This window comes from Carcharodon carcharias, chromosome 8 (assembly GCF_017639515.1).
Source record: "Carcharodon carcharias isolate sCarCar2 chromosome 8, sCarCar2.pri, whole genome shotgun sequence".
Lineage (NCBI taxonomy): Eukaryota > Metazoa > Chordata > Chondrichthyes > Lamniformes > Lamnidae > Carcharodon > Carcharodon carcharias.
Window position 1 is genome coordinate 57,439,882 of NC_054474.1, and position 17,740 is coordinate 57,457,621.

General features: G+C 41.5%; 1 protein-coding gene across 1 annotated transcript in view; it reads right to left on the reverse strand.

The window, feature by feature from the left end:
• The window catches only part of unc5a (unc-5 netrin receptor A), a 293,027-nt gene that overhangs the window by 204,030 nt on the left and 71,257 nt on the right, over positions 1-17,740 (reverse strand). Inside the window, exons 3-4 of the mRNA XM_041194385.1 lie at positions 11,129-11,232; positions 4,056-4,236 (exon numbers count right to left, since the gene is read on the reverse strand). Coding sequence (XP_041050319.1) covers positions 4,056-4,236; positions 11,129-11,232 — 285 coding nt within the window. The remainder of the gene's footprint in view (positions 1-4,055; positions 4,237-11,128; positions 11,233-17,740) is intronic.

Consider the following 17,740-nt stretch of genomic DNA (forward strand, 5'->3'; position numbering starts at 1 on the left):
TGCTGCCCGTCCAACCTTAAGGTTGGTGGGCAGGCGAAGAGCACAGGCAGCCTTCGCATTTTTCATGAAACCTCATCAACAAGCGGGATGAAATTTCATGAATGATTTTAAATTTTCTCAAATTTTTTTATTGAAATCAATGCGCATGTCCCAGCTCATGGGCTGAATTATCCCCCCGTTGGGGGGGTTGTGGGGGAGGTGGGTGGTGGGGTTTGTGCGGGGGTGGGCAGGAGCGAGCCCGAACCCAATCGGTGCACCCGATCGGGTCCATGTCACCATTTTACATGACCGTGTTAGTTAAGGCCCAGACAACTTGACGTTCGCCTGGAAGCGCTGAGCACTCCCTGTGCGGGCAGAGGGGAGGGATTCTCTGAGTCGGGGCATGCCTGCGAAAGAGCAGACAGAGGTGCCTCAGGTAGATCAGGTTAAGGTTTTAAAAGTTAAATAAAGGAAAGAAAAACCTTTAAAACGTGTCCCTTCATGTGACAGTGTCACATGAACTGGGACATGTCAATGAATTTTTAAAATAATTTTTATTGAATTTTAAAACACTTCATGAAACCTCATCCCGCTGGTGGATGAGGTTTCATGAAAAATGCAAAGGCCTATTCACCCACCTGCCAACCTTAAAGTTGGATGGGCAGCTCATTTAACTGTTTTAATTAGTTTTTACCTGGCCTTAATAGGCTTTCGACAGTTTGTTGGGTGCACAGCCGATTTGGCTGTGTGTCCACTGAACTGACAATCTAAATGACACGCGGTGACGTTGAGACGCCTGCCAATGTCACCATGTGTTATTTTACGTGTCGGCAAGCAGGCCCCGCCCCCACTCACTGACCGTAAAATTCTTCCTCATGTGACAGTTTCACGTGAGGGGACATCTCATTAAAAATTTTTGAACACTTTTTTGAACTGTTAAAACTTAAAGCTAATGTCCCTGAGGCACAGGGGTGCCTCAGGGAGATATCTGCGCTCTTTCGTGCATATGCGAAAGAGCGCACTCCTGACTCAGGGAACCCCCACCATGGCCTGCACAGGGAGCGCACAGTGCTTCCGGGTGTGCGTCATACTGGGCAGGCCTTAATTGGCCCGCCCACGTAAAATGGCGGCACGGACCCGATCGTGTGCGCTGATTGGGTCCACGCTCGCCTGCGCCCGCCCCAACACAACCCCCCGGATGGAGGGAGAATTCTACTCAAAAGGGAGTTTGCATTTGCTGAGCCTGGCAGGAAATTGGCAAAATGGGGATTTCGCCCATCTTGTGCTAGGGAAACTTACATGCCAGCCTAGAAGTAAAGATTAGAATTTCTGTGAGCAATACTTATATTGTTTCCTGTAAACTGTAATTAGCAATTCATTAGATTATTTCAGAAATTGAAAAACACTTCACACCCATTATAATAGTAAGTCTTTGATGCCTGTTTGCTGCAAACAGAACAGGATAAGAAGACACTAAGGGCTGGATTTATGCTATCCTGCTGGCAGGTTTGAAAGTGAGGAGGGGAGTTGCATCAAATTCAGTGGGTGGCCTACCTGCCGCTCACCTGCCTGCCGCAAAGCTCTCTGAAATTTTACAGGGGGCGGGAAGGAGTCAGGTGACCCACCCGCCCTTGGGCCTATTGAGGTCCTTAAGCGGTCAATTAATGGTCACTTAAGGTCCTCATCCCACCATCACCGGTATGCTACCTGCAGTCAGGGGAGACATACATCATGGGAGAAGCCTCGCAACTCTAGCTTGGGGTGTTGGGAAAGCGGGGGAGGGGATCTCCTTTGTTGGCACCCTGTGCCCATTGGAGGTGTTCCCCCAAAAGTTATCCCCCCCCTTTTAATCCACCTCCTAGCTTCCTTACCCTGGCACGCCATCCATTACCCTCACTGTCCCCTGAGATCCCCAACCTGACTTACCTGGGCTACTCGGCATGGTGGGGCTGCCTGGCCAGTGTTCCCCACTGACTGTGCTGGGACTGTAGAGTTGTTGGCCATCTGATTGCCTGGCAGCTCTCTAAGGAAGGACTTCCTCCCCAAAAAGGGGCAGAAATCTCGCCTTAAAGCAATTAATGCAGCTCCCAACTTTAAGTTGCTGCGGGATCCTGGGAAGGCACTCCATGACATTTTTAGCCAGGGTGTTGGGGGGGGTGGGGTCGAAGAGGTGTGGGGACCATGCTGCCATGTAAAATCCAACCCTTAGACACTGTTTGGTAAATAGTTTTTAGAAAGGATGGGCAAGCAGTCAGGTCTTTTCAGAAAAAAATCTGCAGTGGCTTTTGCCAAGACTAAGAGGTCAAATATGTTGGAGCAACAGTTAGAAGTCACCTTGTTTAAACCATTGGTATGGGGGACATGTGGAATGCTTTGTAAGTTTTACCATTAATGAATATAAGTTGTAATCTTTGAATGAAATCTGCCTAACACTAATGGTCATGTTCACCTTATTATGAAAGAAAATAGTTTATCAACTCACATCAGGCCTTACCTCATCAAAAGATTCTTAAGTTCAATTTTGGAGAAATTAAAGCAGTATACATGTGTAAGATACAAATATTCAGTTCATATCACAAGGTGATATTATTATTACACCCTCAGGTTATTCATAAATATATAGCAATGTGAGTCAGCTGCTATATAACAAAAAGACTGCGTGCAGGAACAACTAACAACAGTGAACCATGGAAAAATAAGTGTAGCATATTTAAATTCATAACACCCATTATCAATTAAAACAGCTCAAATTAAAGAATTACCAAATGTTTATGTGCAGTGTCATTAGAGAATATTGTTGTTGGGCACAGTGAGATCAACATATTGGCAGGGGTCATGGATACATTAGCATGGATGGAGGACTGGCTATCTAACTGGAAACAGAGTCGGGATAAATGGGTCATTTTCAGGATGGCAAACTGCAACCAATAGAGTGCCACAGGGATCAGTGCTGGGGCCTCAACTGTTTAAAATTTCTATTAATGACTTGGATGAATGGATCAAATTGACAATATGAAGATAGGTAGAAAAGCAAGTTACTCTTTGCAGATAAAAGAGTCTGCATATGGATATAGGTAAGTTAAAAGTCTTTGTATATGAATCACAAATAAGTAGCGTGCAGGTACAGCAAGGAAGGCAAATGGAACGTAGGACTTTACTGCAAAGGGGATGGAGTATAAAGTAAGGAATTCTTGCTACAACTGTACAGGACATTGGTGAGACCACACATAGGGTACTGTCACCTTACCTATGGAGGGACATACTGCATTAGAAGCAATTCAGAGAAGCTTCACTTAGCTAATTCCTGAGTTCAGAGATTTGTCTTATGAGGAAAGGTTGAGCAGATGGGGCCTATACTCATGACAGAGTAGATGCTGAGAGGATGTTTCCCCTTTTTGGGAAATCTAGAACTAGGGGGCACAGTTTCAAAATAAGGGGCCTCCTATTTAAGGTGAGAAGGAAGTTCTTGTCTCGGAGGGTCATTGGTGTTTGGAATTTGCTTCCCTAGAAAGCAGTGGAGGCTGGGTCATTGAATATACTGAAGGCTGAGTTGGATAGATTTTAGATTGACAAGGGAATCAAGGCTTATGAAGGATAGGCAAGAAACTGAAGTTAAGGGCATAATCAGATCAGCTGTGACCTTATTGAATGGTGGAGCAGGCTCGAAGCACCGAATGGCCTACTCCTGCTCTTATTCCTTATATTCAACACCTATGATCTCAGCAATAGCTCTAGGAATTTTTAAAGATAATTTCCAAATATTTAGTTTTAATAGTTTTTTTGTGTTGTAATACTTGCAATTTCAAAGATAGCCACATAGGTCAGCTATGACTAGAGGACACCACAACTGCATAATGCATGCTGCAGAAGGGTATATTTTTAACTGAAGTAATGGTGCCAACTTTGCATTTTAAATGTGTTCTCTGTTCATGTGTACAGTTTCGGAGATACTCATTAAGCTTATATTTGGTAGTAAGATATGCTTAGTTTCAACAATTATAATTTTTAAAGTTCAATTTTTGAATAAAACAGTTATGCAAACTTTCTATCAACAAGGAACATAAAAATCTTGTTACCATATGTTGTTATAGCTGCAGTTGCACTTCTGCGTCTGGCTACTATATTCTTTGCCACACATGTGTAATTTGCTGTGTCTGATAGTCGAGCTTCTTTGATGATCAAATTATGGTCCATGGTGATGTAGAAGTTTGGATCCTGAGTTGGGTCAATTACTTCTTCGTTCTTCAACCATTCCACCTTCCAAAACAAATTTTGTGAATTCCATACCGACAAGAAAGGGTAAATTTTACAAAACAACAGTCCCAGTGCTAAACCTCCTGCGGCAGGAGAAATGGCACAGAGGTGAGCATGCTTGATATACAGCATTTTCAGTTTCCTAGCAATTCATTTAACTGCCAGATTTTTGGAAGTGTTGAAGTGCTCACCTCTGGAGCCAATTCTCTGATTAGATTTTTTTTCAAGGGAAGATCTGCCTGGGAACACACCTCGCCAAATTTACCCTTAGAAGCTGTTAAGCTGTCACCAACAATGGTTTTATTAATGATAATATACATATATATATAGAGAGAATTAAGTTTAGATTACGTTTTTAATATCAGTCATGGATCTCCCTGGCTATTGCTCACACTAAAACTGATACTATGCTGTTTTATGAAATTAAGGATTTTGGGGGAGTTTTCATTGTCAACCCAAAATAGGTCAAAAGTCTGTCGTACACCAGGGTCAGTGTCAGGAATTGCACACAGATGTAACGTTTTGTAATACAGACAAATGTATAACTGTTTTCTTGAGATTTCTGTGGGGCTTCTTCTTTCCCACCATTACAATTTTGGGGAAATTTGCCTCATATTCGCACAATAACAGGATTTCTGCTAAACTGCTACCAAAGTTATGGTGGAAGACATGACGAAGCATCTTCAGTAATTGTGGTCAGGCACTGGAATCACTATAGGCTTTGTACCAGAAGACAGTCACACCTCTTAGAATAGGGTCGTCTGTTTTGGGCAGCGGTGAGCGACAGGAGAGTATGACAGTGAATGAGGCAGGTAAGGGACTGAGCAGGCAGTACTGGAGAAGGCTCAAACTTTGCAGTTGTCAAACTGGCTTGAGGTGCTTGTAACCTGTGTGGACAAAAGTGAGGTCTGCAGTGTGGATGAGCAGAGTGGCCACCACACCATGGCACAGGAAGCCGTTCAAGCGGGGGAAGCAAAAAGGAATGTGGTGGTAGTAGTGGACAGTATAGTCAAGGGGATAGACTCTTCTCTGCAGCTGAGAGAGAATCCAGCAGGCTGTGTTGTCTGCGGGGTGCCAGGGTTTGGATATCTGCTCAGGAGGGAACTGACAGTGGGAGGGGAATGATCCAGCCATGTAGGTACCAGCGACATAGGTAGAACTAGGAAAGTGGTTCTGCGTAACCTCAAAGGCAATAATCTCTGGATTATTACCTAAAACATGTGCTAATTGGCATAGTATAAATTAAAGAGATGAAAGTGTGGCTCAAAGAGTGGTGCAGGGGAAGTGGGTTCCAGGTCGTGGGACACTGGCACCAATACTGGGAAAAAGCGGAGGCTGTACCATTGGGACAGGCTACACCTAAACTATGCTGGGACCAGTGTTCTAACAAGCCATGAAACTAGGGAAATACAGAGGGTTTTAACCTAAATATTGGGGGCAAGGGATCAAATTTAGTAAGATGTGGTAAATCAAAGAGTAGAAACAAGGCAAGAGAGAAAGGTATTAATATGGGAAATGATAAACAGACCATGATAGGAAGGGGCAGAGAGTACAAATCTAAAGGTAAATCATCAGATAAGGCTAGAGGTTACAAAAAATAGAAAAAGACAAAACTAAAGGCTCTGTATCTGAATGCACATAGTATTCAAAACAAAACAGATGAACTGATAGTGCAAATAGAAATAAATAAGTATGGCATGATAGTCATTACAGAGACATAGCTGGAGGATTATATAGATTGGGATCAGAACATTGAAAGGTACATGACATTTAGGAAGGACAGGGAGTTAAGAAATGGTGGAGGAGTAGCACTATTAATTAATGGTGGCATTAGCACAACAGTGAGGGATGACCTAAGTTCAGGAAACTAGGATATAGAAGTAGTTTGGAGAGAGATGAGGAATGATAAAGGCAAGAATCGCTTGTGGGAGTGGTGTACAGGCCGCCTAACAGCAACCACATGGTAAGACAGGGTATAAAGGAAGAAAAAATGGGAGCTTGTCAGAAAGATATGGCGATAATCATGGAGGATTTTAATCTACAAAAAGACTGGAAAAATCAGATGGGCAAAGGTAGCCTAGATGAGGAATTTATAGAATGTTTTCAGGATAATTTCTTAGAACGGCATGTTCTGGTTCCAACCAGAATGCAGGCTATACTAGACTTGGCTTTGTGCAACAAGTTAGGATTAATTAATAACCTCATAGTGAAGGTGCACCTAGGTAACAGCGATTATAATATAATTTGAATTTTTAATTCAGTCTGAGGGAGAGAAGAGTGGGTCTAAGACTAATATTTTAAGCTTAAATAAGAGCAATTATGAGAAAAAGAAAGCAGTTAAAGTGAACTGGCAAATTAGTTTAAGGGATAGGTCAATAGAAATGCAGTGGAAGATATTTAAGGGGATATTTCAGAATCCACAGAATAGATACATTCCAAAGAGAAATAAAAATTCCAAAGAGAGGACCCACCATCCGTGGTTAACTAAAAAAGTTAAAGATAATATCAAACTTAAGGAAAAAGCACACAATTATGCAAGGATGAGTGACAGGTCAGAAGGTTGGACAGATTCTAAAATACAGCAAAGAATGGCTAAAAGATTAATAAAGAGGGGAAAATTAGAGTATGAGAGAAAACTAGCTAGAAATATAAAGATAGATAGTAAGAGTTTCTATAGATATTTAAAAAAAGAAAGGAGTTTACGAAGTGACCATAGAAAATGAGTCTGGGGAATTAATAATGGAAAATAAGGAGATGGCAGATGAATTGAACAGGTATTTTGCATCGGTCTTCACTATAGAGGACATAAGTAACATCCCAAAAATAGCTATAAATCATGAAGTGGGGGTGAGGAGTGTTCTGATGTGCGGTTGGTGTCTGCAGCTGCACACCTGTCTGCTAGAGAAGCCCTCATCCAGGCACACTTCACCTGAGAAGTTTGCTTTCTGCATTGAAAGCATCCCCTATCAAGATACCTGTGCAACTCCCAACCCTCACCAGCAAACCTTCTCCTTACAGTCAGTCAGTCAGACAGCACTTTTACAGCCTTTCCTCCTCATCAAGGTTGACTGTGCTATTCACTGAAATGAAAATGATCAAGGTTAATGGGGGATGTAACAAAGTAGAGGCCATGACAGTGAGTAATTCACATGAACTCATCCCTGGTAGTGATGATTGCTGTAGTGAGAGCACGATGAGAAATCCTCTCCCCTGAGGGCAGCAGTAAGAGGCTAGATAGCCTCAGAAGGCATGGCTGCAAGTCACTGAGGCTGACAGTAGCTGAAGTGAGTTGTCAAGGCACTGGATCAGGTGCCGGAATGAGGTCTGGCAAGGTGAATCCTAGTAGGTGAGCAGAGAAACAGAGTCCAAACAGGGAAAGGGCTGCAGGGAGCAAATTTTAAGTGAAGAAGGTAGCTGAAGGTTCATGATTCCATGCAGTGGGCTGTTGTGGCAAAGGTACCCCCTTTGGAGCAGTAGTGTTCTCCTTGGTGTGACCAAAGAGCTGAAGTTGTGCTTGCGAGTTGTTGCTTAAGTGCATACTCGGGACACCAGGGAAACAGGATCTTGGGAGATGAAATTGAAACACTGCGGCCATCCAATTTGGAACGGTTTGTGGGGAGAATTCCAAGGTGAGATCTTTGAAGGTGAAGATGGGGATGCTTTGTGAGAGAGACAGAGTTTCAGTGAGATTGGTTGACTCACAGTGTTACTGATATTTGGGTGGGTTGTTGAGAAATCCATGGACTCTGCATTTGTCACATCTGCCATTCATCATATAGTGTGATGTGTTTGACTACAGATTGCTTGTTGATTCACATGTACCTCATACATACACTGAATGCTAGAGTATAAGCTAAATATTGTAAATTGTTCTATCTTTCTGATTTTTTTTTAGTAAGGTTTATTTTTGTTTGTTCCAAACCAGTGGATTCTTGTGGCTTTCTTGGTACTGAGCAAATGTCTTGAACCTCAAACTTTGCTTCAAATAAAACATTATTGGTCAATAAGTGGACCTTATCAACAACTTGTGTGTCTGGCCTAGGATCACAACAATCTGGATTACAGTTAAATCAGATCTTGGATTAATTAATGAATGCAAATATGAACCATAGAAAGTCCTCCTTTAGATGATGGCATGGATTGAATTGCACATGTGGGTAAAATGAGTCCTCCAAAACGTTGCTCATTTTTCTGTTTCAAATTGCAGTTGTAAAATAACCCGATAAGCATAGAAACATGGATCACTGCATGTTACCACACCGTTACAAATTGGCAATATAAACATCATTAAGGTTGCTGACCCCTCGACTAAGTCCACAAAATACCACCCAATGTTTTAGAGCCAATAAGAGAACATGTTATTCAAGATATAGTGATGGGTAATGAACCAGAATTAATTGCAAGTAGTTACTGTAAGATGATTGAATTTGGTACCAAGTTTGAGGAGGGGAAGGGTGAGTCAGAAGCCATGATTTAAATTTAAGTAAGACAAATTTCAAAGGGAGGAGTAAGAACTGACCACAACAAACTGGGCTGAACTGTTCATTAATAAACCTAAAAATAATCAATGAGATGCCTTCAAAAAATTGCTTGCTGTTGTACAAAATCAATACATATCCCAAAAATCAAAGCATCAACTTGTATAGTTAAGCAACCATGGTCAACAATTGAGGTAAGAGGAAAGCAAAATAGCGCATATGCTGGAAATCTGAAATAAAAACAGAAAATGCTGAAAAGACTCAGCAGGTCTGGTAGCATCTGTGGAGAGAGAAACAGAGTTAACGTTTCAAGTCTATATGACTCTTCTTCAGAGGTAAGAGGCAGTGTCAAGCTAAAAAAAACGCTCAAACACAAAGGAAAATGTAAATCCAGTGGATTTAGAGAGTTATAAAAAGAAAAAAACAGTCATACAAAGAAACCAACAGGATGTGCAAAAATGGATTTTCAACAGAAAAGAGCTAATAAAGGATATCAAGTTGCTCAGAGACTGTGAGCAGATTCCATATTTCAGGCTTAACAGGTGTCCAAATTACATCATTTTATCCCGACATGCCATTATTTATGTGACGGCCTTCCACGGTCCCAAAAACCCGGGAGATGAAATTGTGGTGGGTGGGAATATTGTGGGAACACAACAGATTCCTTCGAACCACCCCACACGCTGGTAGGCAGGTGTAAAATTAGGGCTTAAGTAAGAATCGCTGCATTGATAGGTGATTCTAGATGTCATAACTCATTATTATAGAAAATTAGATACATTTTTGTTTTAACCATCTGGGTGTTAATGTGGCTGATCAGGGATAAAGTGGTAGGATGTTTGCTTTAATTTGTGGGGTAAAAATGGCAGAAGAGGAAATGTACTCCATAGTAATTAACAGCATTATGATTAACTTGAGGATAATGGAGAAATAACTTTAAACAGCTCATTTTTTTGAATATAGTTTACACATGAGGTAGAGGAGAACAATTTATATGGGAATGTGGAAATAACACAGATTATACACTGTGACGTTGTCGGTGCAAAGCATGTGTAAAGGAGAAACAGATAGGCTCATACTAAAAGGGCCCGAGTACTTGGCTTGAAAGTGATTGAAATCATACACCCAGAATTACCGCCTGGGACTTCCTGATCTGTTGCCATAAGCCCGGAAGCAACAGAAACCCAGGAGAAATGGTGTCAATGGACTTGCTGCTGTTTCTGCAGAATTTCTGCCAAAGCTATGGTAGTAGATCAGGGAAACTCCATGAAAATTCCATCTCATAGACATTGAAATTTGAAATAAAGCATAAAGACCAGCTATCTTTGAATAAGTTTGTTAATGCAAAAAGTTAATTTTTTAATATGATGCCTGTGTATTTGTGTTGATGTTACAAAACCATTTTCCTCAGCATACCCATGCAAATCTGCATTCAGTGAATTTCTGCTGTGAATACAAATCATGGAAGTGGATAACTGCATAAACATGAATGGCACACATCATTTCTTGGCCAGAATCTTCTCATTGGCGAGTGGAGGTGGCCCCCACTTGCCGACACATAAAATGCGTCCCGGAATCACCGCGCGTCATTCAGACCCTCAGTTCGGCGGGCGTGCATGGAAGTCAGCTGCGCGCCCATCAAACTATCAAAGGCCTGTCAAGGCCATTTAAATTCCAGTAAAGATAATTAACTGAGCTGCCCATCCAACCTTAAGGTTGCCGGACAGGTGAAGAGCCCTAGCGGCCTTCGCATTTATCATGAAACCTCATCCACGGTCGGGATGAGGTTTCATGAAGGGTTTATAAATTAAGTAAATTTTTAAATTAAAATTCATTGGTATGTCCTAGCTCATGTGACACTGTCACATGAGGGGACATGTCCTAAAAAATTTTTTTTTTCTTTTTTAAAATTTTTAAAAATCAAACTAGTCTGCCTGAGGCAGCTCTGTGTCTCAGGGAGATCTCTGCTCTCTTTCGCATGTGTGCGCGAAAAGCGCAGGCCTCAAATCAACCAACTCCCCCCCCTCCCCCCCACCGCCCGCACAGGGAGCGCCCAGTGCTTCTGGGTGCATGTCACGCTGGGCAGGCCTAATTGGCCCGCTCATGCAAAATGGCAGCACCCTGCCACTCACGGGTGGTGATCGGCTGTGTGCCCACCCACGCCTGCTCCTGCCCAACCCCCCCTCCCCCACGATGGGGAGAAAATTCTCTTCCTTGCGTTAGATGGTTTCAAACTTACTACTATTTCTGACGATTGCTATTATATGAACTAGCCACGTTGAAGTTGGTCTCAAGAACCCATTTTTAAAATTATAATTTAAGACAAATAATAAAATACTTGTTGTAAAGCCTGAGTTTGTTTCCATTGACTTATATTGTGGCTTCTGGCAGAATCATAGAACAATGCGATTACTTACTTTTGCTGATGGAATACCCTCCGGAGGTCGACAATGGAGTAAAACCTCTTGGTCCAATGGAACCTCTTTCCCTAATGGCTCTTGTTCAAAATTCTTCCGCAGATCTCCAAATCAGAAACAAGAACTATAATTAAGTAAATCTGCACTGTTATGAAACTTGCTCTGTTAAAAAAAAGCACTAACACATGGATTCTGTCTTCTATAAAAATCACTTTAATTGAAGTATTCAGTCTGGCAACGGGGAAAATTTGAACATTCTTACAAACCGAGATTTAAATACCTGCTCATGTCCATTATCTAGATAAAATTAGGGTAATAACCAGGAGTCTCCAGTCAAATCTCAGAGAGGTCCATATAATCTTTGTAACTGATGAAACCGATATTCATTCTTCAATCTCAATTACAAAGTTGCTCTAATAAGAATTTGACGTGGATTTATGTACGGTTGCAAAATTGGTATGGGGCAGGACATATGCTCAATGTTTAAACTCAGCACTGATCCTGACCCATTGGACTGATTATTTATGCAAAGCAAGTTCCTGGCAGGAATCACCTTCCACTCAGCCTCCCCACCACCACCCAACCCCATCCCCGCTCAACCCCCAACATCAATAGGGAGCCATTCTGAGGAGAGAAATTAAATCAAATGTTATATTGAGGGCCTTAGACAAGACTGAGAAACATAATTACCGTCAAACATAAGTTGAAACACTATACATAAAAAACAACATTAACAAAAGCAGGCAGACGTATCTCTTACAAAAAAATTTACATTTAATCAATGAAATTGCTGATTTATTAAGCTCATGCCATCTCAGTAATAATTTACCAACATTGTAATGATATGTTTTATGTGCATTCCTGATGTGGTTGTTTCCAACTTAAAAATAGAAACTATCCAAGCATATCCTCCTAACCTTCAATCTTCATCATCATTGAGCCCCTCACCATTAAGAACTTGGTGGTCACCAATGCCCAGAAGTTTAACTGAATCAGATGTATCAACAACATGACTAGGAGTGCAGAGCAGAGGCTCTGTACTCTGCAATGAATGGCTTATCCTCCCACCAATAAAAATCTCTCAACTACCCAAAAGGCACAAGTCAGGAAAGTGATTACCACTGAAGAAGCTTGTCACCATCCAGAATAGAACAGTCTGCTTGATCAGCACTCCCTTATTATCTGCCCTGTCAAAACTGGACTATCAACAGGATGCAGTGCAGCAACTTACTAAGCTTATTTTGACAGCGCTCCCGAGCCCCAAAGCATCTATCAGCAAGTATGACAAATGCAGCAATGTTATGAGAGTACCATCACCGCCAAGTTCGCCTTCATGTCACATGCCAGCATATGTCACTCCTCCTTCACAGTCACTGGGTCAAAATCCTGGAATTCTTTACTTACCCAGGATGGGCAATAAATGCAGTTTTATCAGAGTTGCCTGGTCCCCAAGAACTAATTATAAAAACTCAAATACACAACTATGAATAGGAAAATCATAGGTCAGAATGAAAGCTGGCGTGTAGTGATTGGCAGCCTGTCATACACCCCACCAAATATTCCTTCCATTGACTCCAGTGATAAGGACAAGGAGTATTACAGGTGGCTATCTGCTACTACCAGTTTCACACCCTGGCTGAAGTGGAAAGTTCTACCCACAAATTCAATTACTTGAACAACATGCCCACAATCTCGAAAGCCACAGGCTTTATTTCTGATTAATATCCCTTTTGCACCTTATCATCAAATAGCTACTTCCCACAGACTCCAATAGGGGATTTGCAGAATTGGGAGCCTTGATGAAAATGGATGGACTTGAATAGTTTAGAAGGATATATAAGAGGAGAATTGGACAGTGAAAGATCATACTGGACATGTTACTGGATTGTCTTGGAAGAAATTAAAAGAAAATTCTGCAGGTTATATTTCTATGGTACATAATTATAAAAGCAGTACTAATTTGATTGTAAGAAGAAGATGATGGTATACATCAGACATTAAGTTGGGATATTAGTAGAAAGATAATTACCAATAAATTTGCAGGCAAATCTTCATTATAAAGGAAACTATAATCTGTAACTAGGTAGCTCTGCCTTTCTGCTCAAGTGTAACATGAAAACATTTGCTTTATTCCTCCTTATTGATATTTTGAAGCTCTATTCCAGTGCTATGATGAATGGGTTAACTGTGTTGCCCCACAGCACTTTTGAAAAGCCAATAAGTGAAAATACTTCCACAACAAGGGATTTAATTTTCTTATATGCCAAAATTAGTTTGTTGTGAGTATGATATGTCCACTCTCAAAGCTGCATTGGACAAACTAACTTGTCCAAAAGATAAACTTGTCAGGCTAGAAATTATGTAATCTCCTATCACCAAGACTTTCAGACAAGGCCTGAAAAGATGAAAGATCAGCTGTCAACTTAAAAACTACAGTAGTCTCATCATGGCCAAAGTAAACAAGGACAGTAGTGTCACTGGAGTTATTGATAATGTAGATTACAGACAAGGAGAGGAAGATAAATGACCATATGTCTTGCATTCACTGAGGCTGCATCAGATTTTACATTCTGGCAAGACGGTTCAATAAAATTTATGGTCCCGCTAAACGATCATTCCAATATCACACAATACTGGCTTTGATTTCCCAGAAGTTCAATGCTAATTTCTCATTATTTAACTCTATCTGAGCTGCTTTACTTCCTTTTGATGCTAACAAACCTCATTTTCTTTTGCAGCCAGATACAAGGGGTCTGGATGATTCCATTCACTCAGTTTGTGACTTCCCTGCATGCACCTTGCAAGTACTTTTACAGCATGGAGAGCCATCAGCCTCTAACTTCATGCCTCTTTTGTGCACCTCCTGCATTAGGACCTGGATCCTGTCAATGTCAGTGGGGGCAGTGGTGCCCATAATTAGTCCACTTTTCTCTCTCCATTATAATCTTTAATGCTGAGCTGCAGCTTTCTGAGTTCTGGTTCCTTACCATATTTTATGTTCCCCAATCAAGTGTGTTACAGAGCAAGTTCTGTGCATAGTTGCCTTTTCAAATCAGGAAATTAGTTTCTTAAATCTTTTGCACCAGTTTAGAAATATTGAGCTGGCAGCTGGCCCTGCCCACTAAAATGGTCATGTCCCTAACTAAATTAATAAGCCTGCCAAGTTCTCAATGAGGGCATCCATTTGCAGCCCTTCAAATTATTTGTTTTCTGGCCCAGAAGACACTAGTGGGCATGTTTTAAAAGTTTTACATATTTAAAAAAATCTAAGAACCTGACTACTGTGCACTAATGAAACTAATAAATTGTTCTGTACAATTTATAAAGTTATTGTCAGTGAGTTAAAATCAGCTTACTCGCGGGGGTGGGGGTGGGCTAGACAGTTATTAAAAATGCTTATTCTTTTGTGATAAATCCATTTTCAGCAGTATAAATCGGACTGGACCAAGTTGCCACACTTAAACACATCAAAGAACATTTTCTATTGTAGGAATGAAAAATAAAATTATGTTCTATTATGCTGCTAATTGCCCACATTCATGGAAAATTTTATGTTTGTGATTATGCAGATGAATTTGAGCAGAAACTTGAACCTTAACTTCACTTTGTAAAACCAGCACAATTTCACATGGAATTTGCACCTGAATTGTAAATTGCAACCAAAGCAGAAATTTAACCATTACCTTCAGGTTAAAGATGGACAGCTGGAGAAATGCACAAAATTAAAGAATGACAGGAACCTTCATGAAAATTAGCATTATGTACTTTTAAAGTTAGGTACATTTATTTCTAATTACAGAATTCACATGGATTTACTTCTGAGTTTTGGTGGTCCTACAACAAAAAAAAATCAGATTTTTGTCTCAATTTTACCTTAGTATTTGTTTCTTTAATTTTGTCACATTATATGAGGGGTTAAAATCTAACTTCACTCAAGATGTCATGTCCCAGTTCAAGTCAATACAATTGCCTGGATTTTGCAGTAAGAGAAAGAGTAAGGCTGTCAGTGTTCACCATTATTATGGAATAAGTCAGATTATTAACTCCAAGGGCTGGCACATGCGCAGTTAAATGTGGAAATCAGGAAGTGGCTGTCCGCCAAGTCCTCTAGAAGCTGCGCTATACCAGTATCTTGCCAAAAAGCTTGGTGTCCAAATGCTTGAAGAGCACAAAGTTGTACTTACCCACAAAATGTGCCAGAAAAAGTTAGGACTCATCCATTCAAGTGTATGTGATTTTTTTAAGGGTGCGATAAGTCTTAATTACTGCCAAGCAAGCTCTGTAGCACTGAAAATTAATTTCTATAACTTTGGAGTCTCCTTTCTTCAGATTTTAACTATTTTTGGATATTAAAATAGTACTTTTTCTTCCTCTCTCTTTTATCTCTCTTTCTCTTAATCCTATCCTCTCTTTATTTTGCTTTCTGTAAATGATTTTATATTGATTCACATATTCAAACTTAAACTTCCGATGAATTTCCATCTGCTAAAAACTTGCGAGTTGGAACTGGGTGAGATCTAAAAGATCTAAGATCTCAAAACCGACCCCAACAATCTCCAACCCACAAACCTCCAGATTTAATGGTGGAGTGACAAGGACAGGCAGTCAGCCAGCTCACAGGAGACACTATTATGGTGAGACTGGGATCCTCACATTTAATTTACACATTTAGCTTTGGACAGCCAATTTCCCAGGTCTCAGGAAATCCTTTGCATCACTGCTTGTGGGTCATGCAGGTCAGACCCACCAAACATACCTGCTTCCTTGTGGAAGGCCTCCTCCCTTCAGATGCACATACACCCATGTAAAGAACTGCATCTTGACTCCCTGGGTTCAGATAATGTCTCACTCGAATTGGATCCCCCGCCCACTCCCAGGGGTTGGGAATCAGACAGATCACCCTGCCACTAGCAGTCGCAGATTTCTCACTTACAGCTGTGGGCGGCTGCTCCAGAAAGCTACTTACACATCTGGAAGCTAGCTTATCAATCAGACTGATTTCTAGGTGGGCATCCTGTCAAAAAAATTATTCAGGGTTAAAACTCGACAGCATGCAGGAATACCTGGACCTTTAAGTTTCTCAACTGAAATTCCATTTCACTGAAGGGAAAACTCACCCAACAATATCAGGGCCTGTGAGTTTTCATCAGGATTCACCAAACTATTGATTGAAGATAATTTTTAAAAATTTATTTGTTCACTGGATGTGGGTGTCACTGGCTAGGCCATCATTTATTGCCCTTCCCTAATTGCCCTTGAGAATGTGGTGGTGATCTATCATCTTGAACTGCTACTGTCCATGTGGCGTAGGTACACCCACAGTGCTATTAGGGAAGGTGTTCCAGGATTTTGACCTAGCGACAGTGAAGGAATGGCGATAGATTTCCAAGTCAGGATGGTGAGTGACTTGGAAGGGAAATTCCAGGTGGTGGTGTTCCCGTGTGTCTGCTGCCCTTGTCCTTCTAGATGGTAGAGGTCGTGGATTTGGAAGGTGCTGTTGAGGGAACCTTGGTGAGTTGTTGCAGTGCATCTTGTACACAGTACACACTGTTGCCATTGTGCGTCAGTGATGGAGGGAATGAATGTTTAAGGAGGGTTGGGTACCAGTCAAGAGGACTGCTTTGTCCTGGATGGTGTCGGGCTTCTTGAATGTTGGAGTTGCACTTATCCTGGCAAGTGGTGAGTATTCCAATACTCTCCTGACTTGTGCCTTGTAGATGATGGGCAGGCTTTGGGGAATCAGCCCAAGCCTGGATGTTGTCCAGGTCTTGCTTCATATGGACATGGACTGCTTCAGTATATGAGGAGTCGCGAATGGTGCTGAACATTGTGCAATCATCAGTGAATATCCCCATTTCTGACCTTATGATGGAAGGAAGGCTATTGATGAAGCAGTTGAAGATGTCTGGGCCTAGGACACTGCCCTGAGGAACTCCTACACCTGCGACTGAGATGTTTGACTTCGAACAACCACAACCGTCTTCCTTAGTGCTAGTTATGTCTCCAACCAGTGGAGAGTTTTCCCCCGATTCCCATAGACTTCAGTTTTGCTAGGGCTCCTTGATGCCGCGCTCAGTCATATGCTGCCTTCTGTCAAGTGCAGTCCCCTTCACCTCACTTCTTGGGTGGAATTTAAAGATAGCAGGATTTTATGGTCCCAGCAAAGTTAACAGAGTTTGGAATGGCTCGCCTCATTTTACGGTCCCAACCCTGTTGTGACGGGGCTGTAAAATGCCAGTCCTTGAGTTCAGCTCTTTTGTTCATGTTTGGATTAAAGTTGTAATGAGGTCAAAAGCAGAGTGGCCCTGGCAGAACCAAAACTGAGTGTCAATGAGCAGGTTTTTTAGCTGAGTAAGTGCGCTTGATATCAAGTGTCAGTGATCCCTTCCACTTTGCTGATGATGGAGAATAGCCTGATGGGGCGGTAATTGGCTGGATTGGATTTGTCCTGCTTTTTGTGTACAGGACATACCGGGGCAATTTTCCACATTGCCGGATAGATGCCAGTGTCGTAGTTGTACAGCTTGGCTAGGGATGTGGCAAGTTCTGGAGCACAAGTCTTCAGTATTATTGCGGAATGTTGTCAGGGCCCATAGTGCCTTCAACTTTTTC